The 21,256-nt window shown below is 40.2% G+C and overlaps 1 protein-coding gene across 22 annotated transcripts in view; it reads right to left on the reverse strand.

Moving 5' to 3' along the window:
- PHF14 (PHD finger protein 14) overlaps positions 1-21,256 on the reverse strand; it is a 209,759-nt gene that overhangs the window by 126,298 nt on the left and 62,205 nt on the right. For 20 of the 22 annotated variants that reach the window (XR_008309564.1, XR_008309565.1, XM_053259907.1 and 17 more), the window contains 3 exons: positions 18,552-18,720; positions 554-604; positions 310-431 (listed from right to left, as the gene is read on the reverse strand). Coding sequence is in view for 20 of the 22 variants with exons in the window: in XM_053259907.1 (XP_053115882.1) it covers positions 310-431; positions 554-604; positions 18,552-18,720 (342 nt within the window). In the remaining 2 variants the exon portion in view is untranslated. Of the gene's footprint in view, positions 1-305; positions 432-553; positions 605-18,551; positions 18,721-21,256 lie in introns of those variants that run through there. The other 2 variants (XM_053259908.1, XM_053259923.1) reach the window with 2 other exon arrangements.

The raw sequence follows: 21,256 nt of genomic DNA on the forward strand, positions 1-21,256 counted from the left end.
TTGAGGCTCGATGGCATCTCACCCTCTCTTAGTGAAGCATTAATAATTGGCTCCAACCACTTACCTGATTGGATTAAATGATTACTAAGCATTACTCAACTTAGTTAAATCTAAATCCAAAGGGTAAAGCATATGTGGCAGGTCAGTAAGTGGATCAAATCAATTTTTCCAAAGTAACATTTCCCCCGAAATCAGATTTTTTTTAAAAAAGCGTTCTCTATTAAGAGTTCATTCATTATATCCATGATGAGAAAGTGATAAAGTTGGAACTTTAATCCCCTCTGGAAAAGGTCACAACATCAAACCTACCGGACTAGATTTTCATTGTCTCCAGTTCCCTTACACGTGGCACATTCTGTTCTTAAATCCTCCGATTTTGGCTTCTTTTGTACTACTGACTGCCTTTGTCTTCTTTCTCTAGGAATACGTTCCTATCAATAGGGGGAAACAAGAAAGGCAGGAGGAGGAAAGCAAATGTTTTAGTTATAACAGCATTATCCAGTTCAACATTTTCATCAATATGATTTAATTACTATAAACACAATATTCCAACCTCAGGTTTTTCTTCTTCAGGGACATAGCTTCGTTTTCGTCCTCTGGTTCTCTAAAAGTAAAAACATTTTATAATTAAGGCTATGCAAACTGGGGAAAAATAAGACCAAGCTCCACAACTGCAAGAGCTGCACATTCTCCTCTATCCAGAAAGGCAGTCCACATGCACATGTGCAGACATTTCACTTCCCTGAACCTCCAGAAACGGAAGTTTGGGGCGGTGTACAAATTTGATAAATTAATTTAATTAATTAATTAATTAATTAATTAATTAAATCTTTCAGATCTGAGATTCTGAAGACTGAAACTACTAGTTGTGACTAAGAGGAGTCAATCAACTATCACAGATCTTAACAGAGGGCAATATTCACAAGCCCTTTTCTGTTTTACAGAATGAATATCAATTGCCACCAGCATCTGCATGGTAGTACATGCAACTCAAACATAGCATCTCAGCTAAATTTGGACCAGATGCTCTTGCAACTCCAGAGCCCCCAAGTATTCTTCAACAGGCTATTAGAGACAACTCTTTACTTAAATTTAATTAACATTTGTATATCATAGTGTGCGATGCTCTTATTCCAAATTTAGATATAATCTAGAACTCTGTAGTAAGCTAGAACCAATGCACTGGTGGGAAATTATTCTTGTGTTAAACTGTGCATTGGAAATGACGCTATGTGTTATACAGCAAAAGATAATTCTTAGGGCATACTGGACCCCAGATCACCTTAAATGATTAAAACTTATCCCAAACAGTGAATGTTGGAGATGCTGCAGTACACATGCAGACTTGGTCCACATGTTCTCGGATTGCCCCATTAAACAACGTTTCTAGAAAGATATCATCAGAACATACTTAACACTGAACACAAATTTGGAACTGAAGGACAAAAATGCAAAAGTGGGGTATATCCCAAATACATGGAAGTTAGATTTGCGTTGCAGAGTGGCTATTGAGGGGTTTATTAGTGGCAAACAGTTAATATTGCAGTGCTGGAAGTCCTAAAGTGGAGGGCTGGGTATAAGATTTACTTGATCTAGCTTCACCCATAAAATGGGCCTTCACCAAGGATGATAAATCAGAAAAGTGGTTAAGGACTTGGCACAACTTCCTAGAACTATATGTACACCAAAAGACAAAAAAAGTTGCTTACCTGTAACTGGTGATCCAGGATCATTCCCAACATGCATAATGCGCCTGCACCGTAGCCTCTGTGAAGGCTACTGGGCAGGTGCATTACCCATGTTGGGAACGATCCTGGATCTCCTCAAAGATCCATACATTTTCTAATCTCCTTATTGCTAATCCACCAAGACACCAATATGTTACAGTAATTTCTTTTCTTCTCATTCTTTTTCTGCTTTCCTCTTCTTTCCTTTCCTTTCTCTTTCTTTCATTGGATGAATATTTATTTATTTATTGATTTGATTTGATTTCTATACCGCCTTTCCAAAAATGGCTCAGGGCGGTTTACACAGAGAAATAATAAATAAGTAAGATGGATCCCTGTCCCCAGAGGGCTCACAATCTAAAAAGAAACATAAGATAGACACCAGCAACATTCACTTGAAGTACTGTGCTGGGGGATGGATAGGGAATATGGGAGTGGGAGGAGGGTAAGAGGGTGGGATACAATGATCATGGGGAATTTAATATATTGTAAATGAGAAAAATGTTAAATAAACTATTAACAAAAGCAAACTACTATTTGTGGGAAATCATCAACACAATTAATTTAGTCTTTCATTTTGAAAACTGCAAGCTGGATTTTTGCCAAAGAGACAATTGAGAGATAATGTCAGAACAGTCCTGAATGTACTGGAGTACTATGAAAAACATAATGATAAACAGATGGCGATGATTTTTTTGGATGCAGAGAAAGCTTTTGACAATATTTCGTGGCAATTTTTGTGGAGATTACTAGAGGTAATGACTGCTGGCAATAATTTTATTAGGGCAATTAAGACAATTTATTTGGAGCAATATGCTAAGATTGTTGTAAATGGGGAATTATCAGACAACTGTGTAATACAAAAAGGGACTAGACAAGGATGTCCACTTTCCCCATTGCTTTTTATATTGGTTCTAGAAGTGCTTTGTAGAACTATCAGAGAAGATGATAAATTACACGGTCCCAAAATTGGGAAACAGGATTATAAGCTGAGAGCCTTTGCAGATGATGTTGTGCTGTTTCTAGAGAATCCAATGGATAAGATTGAAAAACTCTTGGATAAAATACAACAATTTGGTCAGCTGGCTGGATTCTATATAAATAAGACCAAGACTAAGGTTTTAACTAAAAATATGGATCAGAAAGCTAAAGACAGATTCTCTGAAATAAGTGAGTTGAAAGTGGAGAAGAAAGTTAAATATTTGGGGGTCTGGTTATCAAATAACAACTCCTTGTTGTTTATAAATAATTAAGTTAAAATATGGAATTCAGTGAAAATTGATCTACAAAGATGGTCTAAAATGAATTTGTCTTTAATGGGAAGAATTTCAGTGGTGAAAATGAATGTCTTGCCTAAAATGTTATTTCTCTTGCAGACTATTGCCATAATTAACACTCTAACTTCTTTTAAGCAATGGCAGAAGGACATAACTAAGTTTGTTTGGCAGGGGAAAAGACCAAGAATTAATTTTAAGAATCTAACAGGTGCAAAGGAAAGAGGTGGTCTTACCTTGCCAGACTTAAGGTTGTATTTTGATGCTGTTTGTTTGACATGGTTAAAAGAATGGATAACACTAAGAAACCCTAGAATTCTTGATTTGGAAGGATTTGACAGAAGGTTTGGTTGGCATGAGTATTTGTGGTATGAAAAAAGTAAAATACATAAAGATTTTTTGAACCACTATGTGAGAAGGAGTTTAATGAGGGTGTGGTTAAAATACAAAAATGGGTTTGAACCTAAAACTCCGTTATGGGTATCTCCGATTGAAGCCTTATCACGTAAAGAAGTAAATATGCAAATGTGTTGGGGTACCTATAGGGATTTGTTACATTTTCAGGAAAAGGATTGTGAGTTTAAAAGCTTAACTGAAATACAAGATTTGGTTAGAGATTGGTTTCAATACCATCAGCTAAATGAGATGTATAAGAAAGACCTTAAAGTCGGATTTGAGGACCAGACTTCAAGTTTTGAGAAGGAATTATGTCAAAACGATGAAAAATTAGTTTCTAAAATGTATAAATTGTTGCTTTTGGAGGAGACAAGAGAGGAAGTGGTTAAAACGACTATGATAAAGTGGGCTCAAGATGTGGGGCGTAATATAGAAATGGCAGCCTGGGAAAAGTTATGGAAAAATGATTTAAAATTTACTGCATGTTATGCTATAAAAGAAAACTATTATAAAATGATGTATAGATGGTATCTGACACCAAAAAAATTGGCATTAATGTATAAAAATGTTTCAAACAAATGCTGGAAGTGTGGACATTTTGAAGGCACATTCTTTCATATGTGGTGGACCTGTGGGAAGGCTAAAGCCTATTGGGATATGATATATAATGAATTAAAGAAAATATTTAAAATGACATTTCCTAAGAAGCCAGAATCCTTCCTGCTGGGAATAACACAAGGTGCAATTTCTACAACTAATTTAACATTTTTTATGTATGCCTCTACGGAGGCTAGAATTATATATGCACGGAAATGGAAGACCAGTGAACTGCCTTCAAAAGAAGACTGGCTGATAAAAATTTTGGAATATGCGGAGATGGCAAAACTTACAGCACTATTAAGAGATCAAAACTTGGAATGTTTTAAAGAAGATTGGAAACCATTTTTGTTGTATCTAAAGAATTATTTTCCTACTATGCACTTGACAGCAGGGTTTGAAATTTAGTAAAAATCGCAGGTTGGTTAGATTAATTATGTTTGTAAGGGTTTGAATTTATGTTTTGAATTATTATTATAGCAAGGGTAAATTTTATAGTTGATGATTCATGAAGAAATGTGAGCGGGAAGTCCACCTTTTTTGTGTGTATTTGTAATGAATGATAATATTACGGTTGTTAAAATTAATAAAAAATGAATTTGGCGGGGGAAAAGAAAACTGCAGCAGAGTGAAATTTGTGTGAGTTTTGTTTATGTTGAAATTAGCATGTTTGAGGAGGGAAACTGCTCTTCTAACAGATAAGCAAATCATATGAAAATATTGTGTTTCTCTGCTTTTAATCTAAATTCTGGGAACTACTCACAATTCAGAGATGTGCTGAAGCCCCCAATGGCTGACTGTAAGGCTCAGATGAACCGTGAAGTCTCTGAGTCAGCTCAAACCACAGGGTGCCCAGAGAAGCTCATGAGCCTTGGGAGCTGTGCAGTTCCTGAGCTCATCTGACCAAGCTTTGCAAAGCTCTCCCATAAAGTGAAGCTGGTGGATTTAGCAATAGCAATAGCAATAGCACTTACATTTATATACCGCTCTATAGCTGGAGCTCTCTAAGCGGTTTACAATGATTTAGCATATTGCCCCCAACATTCTGGGTACTCATTTTACCGACCTCAGAAGGATGGAAGGCTGAGTCAACCTTGAGCCCCTGGTCGGGATTGAACTTGTAACCTTCTGGTTACAGGGCAGCAGTTTTACCACTGTGCCACCAGGGGCTCTGCTTGACAGCTTGGCTTTTTGGTTATGGTGGTATGCAGAGTTCTATCTTAGCCCCCATGTTGTTTAACATCTAGATGAAACAGCCTGCAGAGGTCCGGAGGTTTGGGGTGGGTTGTCATAGTGTGCAGATGACACCCAGCTTTACATCTCACCGCCATCCCCAGCCAGAGAGGCTGTGACGGTCCTGAATCGGTGTCTGACGGCAGTTTTGAATTGGGTGAGGGCTAATAAGCTGAAATTAAAATTTGAAGAAGACAGAGATTCTCCTGGTTAGGAGATCTGTTGAACTGGGTCATCAACCTGCTTTAGATGGGGATGCAGGGGAGCAACAGCAAGAGAGAGGGAATGCCCTCACCTCTTATCTGTGGGCTTCTCAGAGGCATCTGGTGAGGCCACTGTGTGAAACAGGATGCTGGACTAGATGGGCCTGATCCAGTAGGGCTGTTCTTATGTTCGTATGGGGTTGCCTTTGAAAGAGCAGCTTGGAAGTGCTGCAGGATTGAGCTTTGCTCTTGAATACCCAAGTGGTGATAGTGGCCAGGGCTGCTTTTGCCCAGTTTCAGCTTGCGTGGCAGCTGTGTCCCTTCCAGAGCCAAAATTGACTTTGCCATGGCGATCTATGCCCTTGTCACTTCTCAGTTAGACTACTAACTGTTGCACACCACCCACAGCCTTTGGATGGGGTGGTTTATAAACAAGCAAGCAAGCAAATAAATACTGTAACATGCTTTCTGTGGAGCTGCCCTTGAAGATCCTCTGGAAATAACAGCCGGTGCAGAATGCAGCAGCAAGTGTTCTGGAAGGGGCCAAATACTCCGCTCATATCACTCTGCTGCTGCACCAGCTATATTGATTGCCAGTGTTTTTCTGGGTGCAATTCAAGGTGTTGGTTTTGACCTTTAAAGCCCTTAAGGGCCAAGATACCTGAAGGACCGTCTACTCCCACATAACTCTGCCTGGCCAGTGAGATCATGCAAGGAGGCTCTCCTGTGCATTCCGTCACTTTCTGATGTGTGGTGATGCATGGGCGAGCCTTCTCAGTTGTGGTCTCAGCTCTCTGGAACTCCCTGCCCATGCTGCCCCTTGATCTTAGGCCCCCACGCCCCCAACTCTATTTAATTTTAAACAAAAGTTGGCTTTTTTAATTTCAGAAGGCCTTCCCCCAACTTAGTGATTGCCTTGTTTTAATGACGGTCTTATCCTGCATGTCTCTGATTTTAGAGACTCTGTTGTTTTACTCAAAATTAATTAATTTTGTTGTAAGCCCCCATGAGTTCATTTATGAAGAATGTGGCATATAAATATCTTAAATAAATTAATCAATAAATGATGCTTAAAAAGATATAATGCCCATTCACACAACCATTTGGGAGGGAGGGAGGCTGCATAGCCTTAGCCTCCCTGCAGATGATTACTAAGACGTTGCTGGGCATGTGCACGCCCAGATGATCTACTGCTGCCCCAGACAACACAGAGGTGCAGGAGTCGGGATGCACTGTCCCGGCCCCTGGAAATCCCACAATGCAACGTGTAAGTGCATCATGGATCCCCCCGTAAGTGCTTCTCCAGTCCATGTTATTTCAGGCAGGATTGTGGGTGGTGCTGATATCACTCACATGGCCCAAGAGAGAGGGCTTATAGAGCTTTGGATCAAAAGAATTGTAAGCAGAATTAGATTATATATCATATGCTGCACATTCTTGTGCAAAGTCAAAATCTGCATTGCAGTATAGGAAGTCCCCAATTCACAAACAGGTTGTTTTCCAAACACTCGTTTGTAGGTCAGATGTTCATAACTTGGAACGCAGATAGTTCCCAAGGACAACTTGTTTGTATATGCGGGTTGGCATGGTAAGTTGGGAGACTTCTTTGGCCTAATATGTTTTGGAGCTTTGTTTGTATGTACAGATATTTGTAAGTTGGATGTTTGTAACTTGAGAAGTGCCTGTACTAGAAACATGGTAAACAATGATATTGCAGGCTCTTGTGGGCTATAATTCTTGAAGAGAGTTTACAGGAGACCTATTATGTAGCATGTGCACACAGGTGTCACTACACATATACAGGTTTATGATTGTATATGCATTCATTCTCAGAGTGAACCATGGTATAAAGGTAAAGTTGTACTGTTGAATCGGTGTAGACTCCTGGCGACCACAGAGCCATCTAGTTGTCTTTGGCAGAATACAGGAGAGGTTTACCATTGCCTCCTCCTGTGCAGTATGAGATGATGCCTTTCAGCATCTTCCTATATCGCTGCTGCCCGATATAGGTGTTTCCCATAGTCTGGGAAACATACCAGCGGAGATTCGAGCAGGATATAAAATGTTAAAAAACCAACCAACCCCCCAAAAACCTTCTTGCTCCCTAGGCAAGTTACTTCCCCGCTGCGCCATTAGGTGGCTATTGAACCATGGTTTTGGTCTCCCCAAATGCAGGGTATAGCTAGGAAGCAATGTATGAATACTTGTAGGTGTGTACAGATCTGTACTTGCACAGACTGTACGTGTGTTTCACACAGGGCCACACAACTCTGGCCTTCTTGAAGATGTTGGAATACAACTCCCATCTTCCTTGATTGTTGAGCACTGTGGCTGGGGGTGATGGGAGTTGTAGTCAAAAAATAGCTGGAGGGTCAAGTTTGTGCAGCCCTAGTTTAAATGTAGCATGTTAACAGGGCTAAAATCTTGTGCAAAGAACATATCTAGATTTGGGGGCACCTTTCTCATGTAATACTTTCTCATGTGACATCTTTACTCTGAGCGGAAGAAGAGGAGCACGTTCCGGTCAGAAAATATATAACAAGAGACGGTCTAAGGTTTACCTCAGCCTCGGGAATTGCCTAGCTCCCTTACTCCCAAGGCTTGGGATTCTCCCTGCACTCTACCCCTAGCTAGCTCAGGGATTGTACAGCTCCTTGGAAAAAATCAGCATTTGGGGACTTTTGCACACTTCCTTCTAGTGCCCAGAAGTTGAATGAAAACAGAGGAAATTCTGAAGGGACAGTCTAAAGCATGCTGAGAAGCAGGATACCTTTTGACAATAATGAATGTGAAAATGAAACTATGAGGATTCTAGGTTCAAATTAAGATATTATTAATTTATTACAATAATATATATATTTCAGAAACTGTACACAGGGTGGTTACAATGGTTTAATATACTCACAATTTAAAACACAACATTCATTAAAAGCAAACTGGATTAAACCAGTCTCCACTGCTCACTGCCAAGCATTCTTCCCTGGGCAGGCTGTTCCATTATCTGCTTGCCACAATTGAGAAAACCCTTTTTATTGTGCCTATCGATTGTATCTTAACAAGGAACTATGGAGGGGTACCTCCAAAGTCCAGCAGAGTTCTCAGGCAGATTCACATATAGACCAAATAAAACTGCCCACTGTTGTGAAATGAATTGAATTTCAGGGATTTTTCGAGTGACCAAAAACTGGAATGTTTACCAATTGACTCTTCCTAATGATGTGGACAATTCATGTTTGCAAGGATTTGGGGCTATGGCTGAGCATTCCTAGTGCCTACAGAAACAGCACATAGAAAGAAAGAAAGAAAGAAAGAAAGAAAGAAAGAAAGAAAGAAAGAAAGAAAGAAAGGACACTTAAACACTTTTAAAACACACTATGCCAATAAACTGTTAATGCTTGCACAATGCCATATACAGCACATCATCAGGAGCCTGTTTGATATATGACACCTCTTCCTCAAACTCAAGCACACACTGCTCTCTGTTCCCTGCCTGCAATCTTTACTTGTCCAGCTCCCTCACAGTCAGCCACCCAAAAGGTATCTCACTCCTTTAAAGCATGCCACCCTTTCTGTCTGGAATTGCCTCCCAGAACACCTCCACTATGCCATCTTTTTTATTTACTGTAACCCTCATCTAGATTTTGGGGTGGATTTTCAGCTCCAGTTGCCTAAAGTTACGTAAAACAAGCAAACCACTACACTCCCAGCTATGCTCTTGTTTTCAAACTCCTACCTGCCCTCTGGTACATGATATATCTACAAGTATGGCCCCTCACCAGTTATATTTGTGTTATTAATAAAAATATGACACAGTGTAGAAAACTACCCCAGAATGAATGGGCTTTCTATGGTGGGGTGGTTTCTACCGCATTCCGATGTTAAGCCCTTTGGGGTGGGGGAGAACACCCTGTTTCTCTTTGGAAACTTCAGTCTTGTTTCCCTTGATGATGACAGTATTTCAAAACCGGTCTTAAGCACTGCAAAGTACTGTGCTCTCGAGTTACGGCAGATGAATTCAATCCCTCCCATAGTGTCAGATCTAGTGTTTGGAACAAGTAAAGCATTTGGAAGCATCTGATCTCGCAAAAGCAGGGATTTTAGCCTCTAGAACAAAGACCAAAGATCCACAACGGCAGCAACCACAACAACATGTCAGCTTCAGTAAGCCTGACATCAACAGATCAACCACCCATCTCTGGTCTTTTCCTAGCAGGATACAGCCCGGGGGTGGTGGTGCTGTTTCCAGGTGGAGAGAGCAAGGAGATGTAGAGGAGGGATGTGTGGCACTGAATAGAATGCTGAACCTCATTCACCTGCCAGTGAACGTACTGAGATAATGGATTACATGAGACACAAACATGAGAAAAGGTGGTCTACAAGCAGTCTATCACTTGCCCACTGCGCAGTGGTGAGGTGGGGTCGGGGTACTCTGGTGGAAGGCCAGACCAAGAGAAGTTTAGTCCAGCAGGAGCAGGCAGTGAGTGAAGCAACTCCCTCCCCTACAATATGGGGTGGGGGGAAACCATCATCATGAACCCTGAGGGAGGAATCCAAAAACTGCCTGAAGTCACCAGTCAGAGTAGACAATGCTGCTCTAAATGGATCAATGGTCTGATTCAGTAGGCAGCAGCTTCCTATGTTCCGATGGAAACACCTTGACCTAACAGATCCGAAAGTGTATCTTAGCCTGCTAGTCCTGGCTGGTGTGTTTCATGCCAAACATGAAGCTCTGCAGGGACTACTGGCAGTGCATTTGGGGTCCCTCTATTTCTGTGCCACAATGCAGCTGAGATTATTTGAAGACATTACAAGTACAGTCATCCTTTGCCAACTGCTAGGGTTCCGTTCTGGCAAAACCTCACAGTTGGCAAATTTGCAGTTGGCGAGACATTAAAGTCTATGAGAAACAGGAGTTAGGGGAACCACAACCATAAAAAGACCTAAAAATAAAGGACACCCCCCCCAAGCTTTTTAAAAAAGCACAAAAAGTCCTGTAATATTGCCAAGAATCACCAAGAAGAATGAGCAGATCAAACCTCTGGAAATATTTTGACCACCCCCCCCCCAAAAAAAATTAGTCAAAGGCATTTCAAATTGGCAAGGGACAGCAAGGTCAGCAAGGGTCATGAAGAGGAATGAGCAGATAGAGCTCTGAATCCCCCTAAACTGCTGAACAACCCCCCATCACTAAAAAACTTCATCAACCGTGGATACTCGTGTCGCAGTTGACAAGACCTGTTTCAATTTCTTATTCGCATATACTCAAAACTGTGGTTGGCAAGGGATGACTGTAATTTAAGATTCAAAAAACCACATGACAGGAAAGAAGAGTGATTGCCAAGCTCGCAACCATTAGAGGAATCTGGACCTTGTTTGTGTGGGAGCTGCAGCACAGCTCCATTCCCGGGTCTGCAATGTGTACAACCATGAAATAACTCTTGGGGCTGCTTCTGGTGAATCACCCCTCCTCATGCACTCCAAAACTTTGTTGAAATTCATGTAGAGGGGTGATTCAGATGAGCATCCCTCTCAACTAAAGGTTGGGAAATCTAGAACTGACAAGCGGAAGTACTTTTTCACACAGCACATTATTAATCTATGGAATTCCTTGTCATGGGATGTGGTGATAGCCACCAGCTTGGATGGCTTTAAAAGGAGCTTAGACAGATTCATGAGGGACAGGTCTATCAATGGCTACTAGTTTGATGGCTGTGGGCCATCTCCAGCCTCAGAGGCACAATGCCTCTCCATATCAGCTGCAGGGGAGCAACAGCAGGAGAGAGGGCAAGCACATACCTCTTGCCTGTGGCTCCCCTGAGGCAGCTGGTGGGCCACTGTGTAAAACAGGATGCTGGACTAGATGGGCCTTGTGCCTGATCCAGCAGGACTGTTCTTATGTACTTCATTAAAGGGTGTGTTAAGAGTGCAATGGCACATCCACCAGTGACATCAGAGCAGGTGTTTTCTTGCTACAGACCTGATGTTCTCACATGTGCAGGGCAATGTTCATCGGAACCTGCTCTCAGAGAATTGTTGTAAGGGATAACTTTTTCTGATTGTATAGCTGGCAGAGGCTCTCCTGAGCAAGGAGTTGACCTGTGTGGGCACTATGAGACACAACAAGTCAGACATGCCCCCAGAGATGCAACCACATTCACAAAGGGGAATACTATCATCTGTGTTTGGCTTGGATGGACAGAAGACTTTGGTATTGTATGTTCCCAGGAGCTTTATGCCCAGGATAGCTGAGAAAAAACCAAGCAGAAGATTTGTTGATTGTGGGTGACTGGCCAGTAGAATATACTTTACCAGCTCCCAGATTGCCTTTATGTCAGTCACAGTGTGTCCTTTCAGCTGAAATACTGAGAACTGAGCTGCTGAAGTCAATGGCTTTAGATTGGTTTTCAACTGGTGATAACCTACCTCAAAGGAGTAGCATTGGGATCAGAGCAATCTCTCTGCTGAGGGTAGATCCTAGGAAAGCACAGAATAACCCCCCTGGTCCATCACAGTATGTTTATACAACAGATGTGCAACAACCTAACAAGGCCAGCTGATGGCAATCTATGTACACATTAACTCCAATCAAGACGTCCAAGTTGCAACAAGTGATATTACACTTGTTTGTTTGGTTGCCTTCCCACAGGTAGGATACAAAAGCAACATGTAACTGAACCCTTTTGAATTGTAAAAACTTACAATGATATTATGGAAATAGGCTTAGCTTGCTAAAGTAAAGTACCATTTCACTTTAAGGAGCTTATACTACTATTAAACAACAAACAAACAAACCATGAACTAACTTCCTCTCATCCTATTTAAACACAAGTAGTGTGTGTTAGAATTGACAGTGGCTCTTTAAAGTCTTATGGATTTAATAAGGGCTTTTTAGTTTAGAAAAAGGCAACTAAGGAGAGGACATGATCAATACATACAAAGTTATGCATGAGGCGAAAGAGGTTTTTCTCTCTCCCATAAAACTAGCATCCACGGCCATCCAATGAAACTGACTGGCATAAAATCCAGGACAGACAAAAGGAAGTGCTTCTTCACACAATAGATAATTAATTTGTGGAATTTGCTACCACAGAATGTGGTGATAGCCAGTAAGCTCAGATGACTTTAAAAGTGGGTTCAAAGAATTCATGGACGACAAGGTAATCAGTGGCTACCTCTTGTGATGGTAATATGCTACCTACAGGTTCCGAGGCATCTGAATATTAGCTGTTGAGGAGAAAGGTATTGCCTTCGTTTCTTGCTTGTGGGCTTCTGGTGGGCTCTGAGGGGATATTGGGCTAGATGAATATTATGAGCTGCTGAGATTTGTATTTTCAAGTCAGAAAACACAAAACCCGAGGCATTGCTAACAGAAAGGGAAGAGCATCTGCATCCCCGATCCCACATACGTTTCAGATGCCTATGATTCACATAGGTATTACATAGGCAGTTTATAAACACTTTGTAAATGTTTCCAACATCAAATGGTACAAAAGGATGTGCCCTGGTCTCATGGGATCATGTATATTTCACAAATAAAAATATTGCCAATATATTGCTATTATAATTACTATATATTGGTTAAACATGTACTCATATACAACATCAATTCACAATGATATACATAAATGGCAGATCTATACTGTCTGTTGGTTGCATACCCCCCAAATTCAATCATATGTGAGTGGAAGAAATGTTTTTGAACTTACAAAATTCCAAGAGTTCAATGTTAACTAGGGCAATTAAGTCAAATTATACACCTTTAGATTAATGTGGGCTGAAATGCATGAAAAGGCTGATGCCAAGAGCTGCTGGCAGACTTTCCTGAAGCTACAGTGCTAATGATACATCCGCATTCACAGACATATGGAAATACCAAAACTTTTTTTACACTACGAAACAAGCAAGCATGAAAAACAAATTGTAGACTCAAGAACTCAGTTTATTTTTTAAAAAAAATCTGCAGCATATTTCAACAAAGTGCAACACCATCTGCTTTCATTGGCTACTAGCACATAGCAGATGGAATGGTTATCACACCAGAAGTGGCAACCATTTCAGCACTGCCAATTGATGGTGCAACATAATTTAATTTAGTTTACACTCACAATGTCAAGGAAAGGAAACCTACTAAAAAGCATGAAAGGGCTCAGTGAACCACAACAGCAGCCTTTAAATTTTCAGCTCAAGCAAGCAAGTCACATCCAGAAGTCCAGATTGAGATAAATGAGGGTTCTTTTTACATGGCAATATTAATTGCTAATTTAGGTTAACAATAAACTGATCACAAGACATAATAAAAATCCTAATTAAATCTGGTCAGTAGTCCATCTCCTCCAGTATCTTGTCTGACAGTGGCCATTTGGATGTTAACGAAAACACAGGGGCACTATTATGGTACTCCAATCCTTGTTAATCACTTTCAAAGATCAAGAAGTTTATTGGTTAGGGATGCCCTCCGCAAGAAATTGTAAATCCTGATAATTCTTTGCCACTAAGCTGGCTAGCCCTTTCTTGAACCTAGTTATTTGCTAGTTATTATCAGAGTCCATACCAGATCGTTCAACACTGCATTGTTGTTAAAAAGGGTATTTGGGTTTAAATCAGGGGCATGCTAACTGGGTATTCTCTAATAGGAAATATAGGAGACTGGAACATTTTTGATCAATGTTCCCCCAGAACCTTTAACTTCCTTTTATCCTTGTAATAACTCTGTGAGATTGGTTAGGATAAGAGATAGTGACTGATCCAAGATCATTCAGTGAGCTTCATGGTGAGTGGGGATTTGAACCTCGGTCTTCCGGGTCAAACGCTAATGCTCTAAACACACCGGCTATCTTGATCTTTACCTTCTCCTGGGACCTCTTCCCAGTCTCCTACTTCCCAGCATTTTAGGGCCTTTCACCAAACTGATCTTTCACTTCCTCACCGAAGCTGCACTGTTTGTCAATGCACTTGTTGACAAGACTTTCTTATTAACGATATGTACAAACATTAGCTGTTACTGTTTCACAGAAGCTTTCTTTACTGAAGAAAACGTGGTTATTTTCAGATGTATCTGTATAAAATTCAGAGGTTTGGATTGTACCCAAGGCTCTGTTATACACTCGAGTTTCTTCTGGTTTGCATTCCCCTCACCTCCCAGCTCAAAATGACCCTTTAAGGAGTTCAACCTTACTTGTAACATGGAAACAACATCAATCTTCAATAAAATGTCACAAAACCTAGTACTGTAGATGCTATCTTTAGGATGTCATCCCAAGGGCAATGGGAGATGAAATGATGGTCCACAGATGGTCAAACTTTTCATGATGCAAGTCTGAATTAATTATATCTGGTTTTAATTAAAAAAGAAATATAAGAGTACCAGATGCTGAAACTATGGCCCTAGAGCTAAAATCTAGAGTGAGTGAGTGTGTGTGTGTGTTAGAGTGGAAATCAGGTTGATGAGTTTTATCAGGAATCTGAATAGAAGAAAATAGCTGCGGCTGGCACGTATGTGTGCTATGGAGTAAATGTAACAATACCTGAGAAGTATGCTTAATAAGCAGAAGTGCGCTTAATAAGCAGAAGTGCCCAGAATGTGTATGCTAGGAATCTTTAGGTGATCTGATTGACTGCCTAGTCAAAATCCTAGTTGACTCTTGGAATACAGAGCTATCTTGAGTGGTTAACATAAGGCTTCCCTCTTTAGCCCTCATCATGGTTTAATGAAGGATATGTGGCAATGAGGCAGCAGGAGCGGCACTGAGTGCAGGTGTAGGAAAACTAGTAGTGGTTCTGATCAAACACAGCTTGGAGCTCACGTAAATGCCTATACTGTGGTGGTAACAGCAAAGAAGTCTTACTACTCTACCACCATTGTGTCCATACAATCTTGTCCACCTGTTTTTTGCATATAATTAATGGGTTTTTACATTCAGAACTGTTGGTTCACCAACTGGTCCAATATTGCAAGGTGCTCACCAGTGTGCCCTCTAACAGAGATTCCCAGATGATGTCGCTGCTGGAGATTCTGGGACTTGTAGTCAACAACATCTGGGAATCCCTATTAGAGGGAACATTGGTGCTCACCTTGCATCTCTATGGAAATAACAAATTCTCCATACATTTCTTGTATTAATGATTGCATTCTTCTTAAGTATATCAATTCAACTAAGAAATATGTCAGCAAATCAGGAATATAAGACAGCTAGCCACACTTTCCAAGCATTTATATGTTCTTCATACAATGCTGTCTTAGAACGTATTAAATCCTATAACGTCTACACATCAGAATTAGTTACTGCAACAGATGCAAGCCAAATACATTCTCCTCTGATACCATATGTCATACCATGTAATCCACAATTTCTCTAGTTCTGTTTTTATGTTTGTCTTAAGACTGTCTTAAAATCAAACAAAATAAAAGCAAACAAAAAGGAAAAGCTTGCTTTTAAATCTCCACTATCAATGAAAATACAGATATCCAATGATACCACTAAAGAGCAAAAACATGTTGGATCAAACAGGATCAGGAAAGAAGATGGACAGTAGGTGGCACACTTGATCAGCTCTATTAAGAGCAGAATGTCATTTTTCTTGAGCAATTTACCCAGATCAAAACCAATTCAAAGTTTTAGAACTTTTATTTTTATTTTGAGAGAACCAGCCTGAGAAATTCTTACTCCCTTACCTGGCCCTTACTAAGCTGACAAGTCACAGCTGGTAAGATTATAATGACTTCTAATTCAAACTTAAATAAGGTTACATGATAAAACCGATAATATATTGAAGGGAGAATTTAAAAAATGGTTAAGATGAAACCAAGTAAAATAACTGACTGCAATGCTATTTATGTAATGAATTGCAGGCTGAATGAATAAATGGAATGGAAATGAAAAGATAAGCAGTAATTCTGTTCCAGTGGATTGCCAACACCTAGAGTTTAAGATTAAATCAGATATGCAGATTGCCTACTAATATGAACGCAGTTGTCCTAGGTGAGCAGCTGATGACTTACTGAATCTCCCCACACTCCATGCTACCACAGGGCTGGAAGTGGCTGCAGGGCTTTATGGGCCTTTAGAGACCAGAGAAAGCACAAGACAATCTGCCACACACTGTTGTTCTGGGGTAACCAGGGGAGCGACAGCGTATCTACACCCTCATTTCTCACATTAGCGGCAGGAGGAGAGATGGGCAGCTGCCATAACAAACTAAGGACCCACAGTTTTTAACAATAACTATTTCAGCAAACATGCTTTGGACTGGAGTGAGACATTGGTTAATACTCCAGTGTGTACACTCCACTTGGGGTTGATCCTCTAACTCTTATGTCCAGCTAGAACCAGAACAAAATGTAACTGAATGATGCAGTGGCAGATTTTATTATTTATGAAATAAAATTTGTAAATATTATTACTCCTTACGCATAGGAGGTTTTAAAGAACGTTTTAAGAGGCAGACAAAAGAGAACATAGCATAGCACTGTAATATCTAGCATATTATTCCCGCTTACCTCACTGTAATACAGAATGCTGTCATGCATTAATAAAGGCAATATAAGGAAAGACTACACAGAGCAGATTTTCTATAAAACATCACCCACAGCAGGCCACAATCTACACAGAGGAGGTTAATCTTCTCAAGGCAGCAAACCACATACATGTCCCAGAACGAGGGATTTAAGTGACTTGAGTTTATTGTCTAACTTTGACAAGCAACTGCAGCAAGACCTCATTAAAAATAGATTAGTTACAATGTACATAAATGTACTGCCACAAGACAAAATTACTGGATAAATAAAAATTAAAAAATATCTAATACCTCACCTCTAAGGATCAAAACATGTTTTAGAAGTGCCAAATAATTTAGCATCACCTTTATGGAGATAAGCAAATACGCTCTTCCAAAATTAAATGGTTCAATCTAATAGGTCAGCTTTAGCTGGGTATGGTGGGAACAACGTCCTAAGGGCATTTCTATAAATATGTTCCCATCTACTGCCCTGAGATAAGCTGCTTCTTCAAGAAATAACTTGGTGAATTCAACTGAATTTTAATAAAATAATAAAAGGTGTTATATGCATCTTAACAATAAAACGCAGTAGATAAATCTAAAAATAAACTAACAAACAAACATCAACAAAATGACATGTGGTCATTCAAGAAGAGATTTGAAAGCTCTCTATGTTCACAGGAGCATTTTAGCAGTTTTTCAGTATATATGCAGATGTTCACATGGCACAGTTCTCACAACTGAATGTCTCTGAACATGAGGGATCTTTCTTTGAAAATGGTCTTACATCCAAAAAAATCTATTGCCACATGGGTACAGGACCACACTATGTAACAGAAAAATAAGACAGTGTATTCAAACCCCATTATCCGTGGGGTTCTCCGCTACAACCGTGGAGAATGGAACCACAGATAACGAGTCATTGAGTCAATGGGACTTGGGCAGTTAAATTCCTGGAAGCTCCAAAAATGATGGGAAAGGGTCCTCAAAACTGATAAAAGGGGCCCTACCGTGCTTCCAGGTCTCCAGATGACCAGCAACAGTCCCAAATCTGGCATTTTTATGTGAAAAATCACATTTTTAAAAAACAAATGAGCCACAAAATGGCTCCTCTCCTCAAAATGGTGGCTGGAAATGACCTTGGAGGTTATTTCCAGCCACCTGCAGATACATGAAATTAACCCTGTTCACCACCACCACTCATATGCCGAGGTCAGGTGTCAATTACCTGACCACAGATATGTGGAACCATGGATGTCGGATCCACAAATGGAGAGATTTGCCTGTAAATTGTTTTGTAACTTTCAATCGTTAAAATTCTCACCTGCTTATTTTGGTATATAGCTTTTGACTGCAAAAAAAGAAACTGCCACAGAATACTCAAAATTATATGTAATAAGCTCAAGAAAAGACTCTGTAGTTTAACCAAATTTGCATTGTGGCTATGCATTCCTTCTGATGTTTAGAACCTTCAATGTTTCTCAGCAAAAACTAGAATGTATTACATTATAGTCATTGTTTAAATAATGATAAATCTTTAACATTGAGGCTTCTGGTGCTTTTAAAATGTTGGATTTAAAGCAGAAGACAGTGCTGTGCGTAGATCTGACTGAGTTGTCATTTACCGTGCTTCTGACAGGCATCTTCTTTGGTTCTGGTGGTACATCTTGGGGAACAAATTTCACCGGCTCCTTAATTTGTCTCCTTGATCGCTTAGTTCCATCTGGTAAAGTTTCCATGGCAATGTCTGTTTCCATGTCACTGCTACCTGCTTGGTCGCACTCGGAACACTGCCTGGGAGGACAAAAAAATTCAAGCTGAAGACAGCAGCTACCAAAGCAAAATAAGAGCATACTGGATGCAAAACATAAGCCAAGGGCTGAGGAAGGAAATTTGTAGAATGGAATACCAACCCCCCACTCTGCAAAATACAAAGAGATGTACACAACAAAGCATTTTGCTCCCCCCACCCGCCATAAACAGCACACTCCCATGTTTTGCCACATCACAAGCTACTTCTTAAACTCTGGGTTTAAAATACAGCTTGCAAAGCAGCGGGGGAGGGGCACCATTTGGAATCATTGTTTAACCCTGCGCATTTGGCTACTAGGCCTGTATGTGTATAAGGAGATAAAGATAGTGGTAGCTCAATGTTGTTCCCACTCCACCCGCTTTACGCCATTCCAGAATTCATTAATGTAATTCAGAATTCAGAATGTATTGAAATGCAATTCTGTCTATAGGATATGTGCTCCACCATTTCATTAGCTGCTTTTCTTTTAATCCTTGCCAATGACTACCCCATGCTGAATCTGGTTTTAGGATAAATTAAATGACAAGGTAAGAGTTCCTTGTGGTTGGGGGGCAATTTATCACTTCAAAAAGACAGTAGGCCCACTTTAAAAACAAACCAACAAACCGATAACAGGACATTTATTATAAATCCAGAGCTTGCTAAAAGAAAACGGGGGGACAGTGATTATTGGCTGCACTTCAGTCACACATAAAAATATACTGCTATAAGAAAAACCAACAATTTGTGCTGATACGTATTAGGAACTAACTTTGTAAGAATTACCATGCTAGCTTATCAAGTCTAATCAATTAAAATTTCTCAGCAAGCTACGCAGGGTCTGCCCTGGTTGCTTACAAATGGGAGACTTGATGTGTGAGCACGGTAAGATATTCCCATCAGAGGATGGAGCCGCTCTGGGAAGAGCAGAATGTTTCCAGTTCCCTCCCTGGCTTCTCCAAGATAAGACTGAGAGAGATTCCTGCCTGAAACCTTGAAGAAGCCGCTGCCAGTCTGTGTAGACAATACTGAATGAGATGGACCTATGGTCTGACTCAGTATATGGCAGCTTCCTATGTTCCTATGACACTGAAAATTCTGCCTAAACGAGTCATCTCTTAGAGTCAACAGCCAAAGTACTGCACAGTCTAACCTTGTGTTAGAAAGCCATGGAGGCTGTTGCACACATAAAGGCAGTCCCAAGGCTGTTCTGGAGGTGAGTTGTTGAGAACCTCCTTCAAAGAGTGTGTGGGCACTTGCTGCATGCTACTTCCATTGTTTCCAATGAACTGGAATCAGAGCCCATGCTCTGATTTAAAGAGATTCATAACCCTTCTGCCTCCACAACAACTCCGAGGTTGCCTTTTATAGGTGCAGCAGCCCTTACAGCTTCCCAACACCAAGGTTAGACTGTGCAGAATGACAGCCAATATCTACCACATTGCATGCTAACAGTTAGACAAAAGGAAAAGTCTGCAATATCTTAACGACAAATTGCCTCAGCCATAGCTCTCTGATTATGAATCCACAAATACAATTTCTAAAGAAAAATATTTATTTAAATGCTGAAAAGGAAATGCTATTTAGCTACATTTATGCAACTACTATTCACCCTCCACGACAATGGATGACCTTCCTCAGTGAACCAGATCTAAAACGGGTAGTACACATGAATGAAAAACACCACACATTAATGAGAAATATGTGGCGGAGTTTAATTATTGCATACCGCAATGCTAAATAGAATTACAAAAATTCCCACAGCAGACCTTAACAATACCCAATATACTGATAAAAATGGTTGGATTTCTAAAGCAGAGCCCATCTCAGACACAGAGGCAATTAATGCCTATGCTGGACATTAACTTGTGACCCTAAGCACTACAATAATCAAAATGGTCTGTTAAAATGGCAAGACAGAATACAGTGAAAATGGACACAGGTTGCATCTGCAATGCAAAAATATCTCAGTCATATTGTGTAATAATATTGTTTCTATTACTTAAAGAGCATTCGTCTTGTACTGCTTCCATCTTTCCAGACACACATATCTAAAGAGTATTTTCTTTTCCCCATGCCTTCATTCCTTAGGTCTGGGTAAGCAGGCTGTTGATTAAGATATGTGAGCAGGATTCAGTTGACTGTGACCCTTCTAAATTAACCTTTAAACAAAAATAAACCCCAAACCTCAGACATTTACAAGAACAGTGATACCAACTGCTCACACGATACAGTACTTGTGAAATGCAAGGATGAGGTGAATAAATAAGATTATATCTGTGAACAAGAAAAGGGAATAATACATATGGATAGTTGATTTCTCCCACTTATGACAACCATGACAAAATCTGTGTTAACACAAGCTTTCTGCCTGCGTCCATTTGGTTATGTTGTTACGTTTCCATTCTTTTTCAATACAAGACAGTTTAAAATCACAGGTGGGTCAAGCTAGGGCGGTTCCACTGCAGTCACACAGCATCCTATTGGCCTTCCACTCCACAAATTGAATTAGGCAATGAACTCTACAACTTGAGTTTT

This window comes from Hemicordylus capensis, chromosome 6 (assembly GCF_027244095.1).
Source record: "Hemicordylus capensis ecotype Gifberg chromosome 6, rHemCap1.1.pri, whole genome shotgun sequence".
NCBI lineage: Eukaryota > Metazoa > Chordata > Lepidosauria > Squamata > Cordylidae > Hemicordylus > Hemicordylus capensis.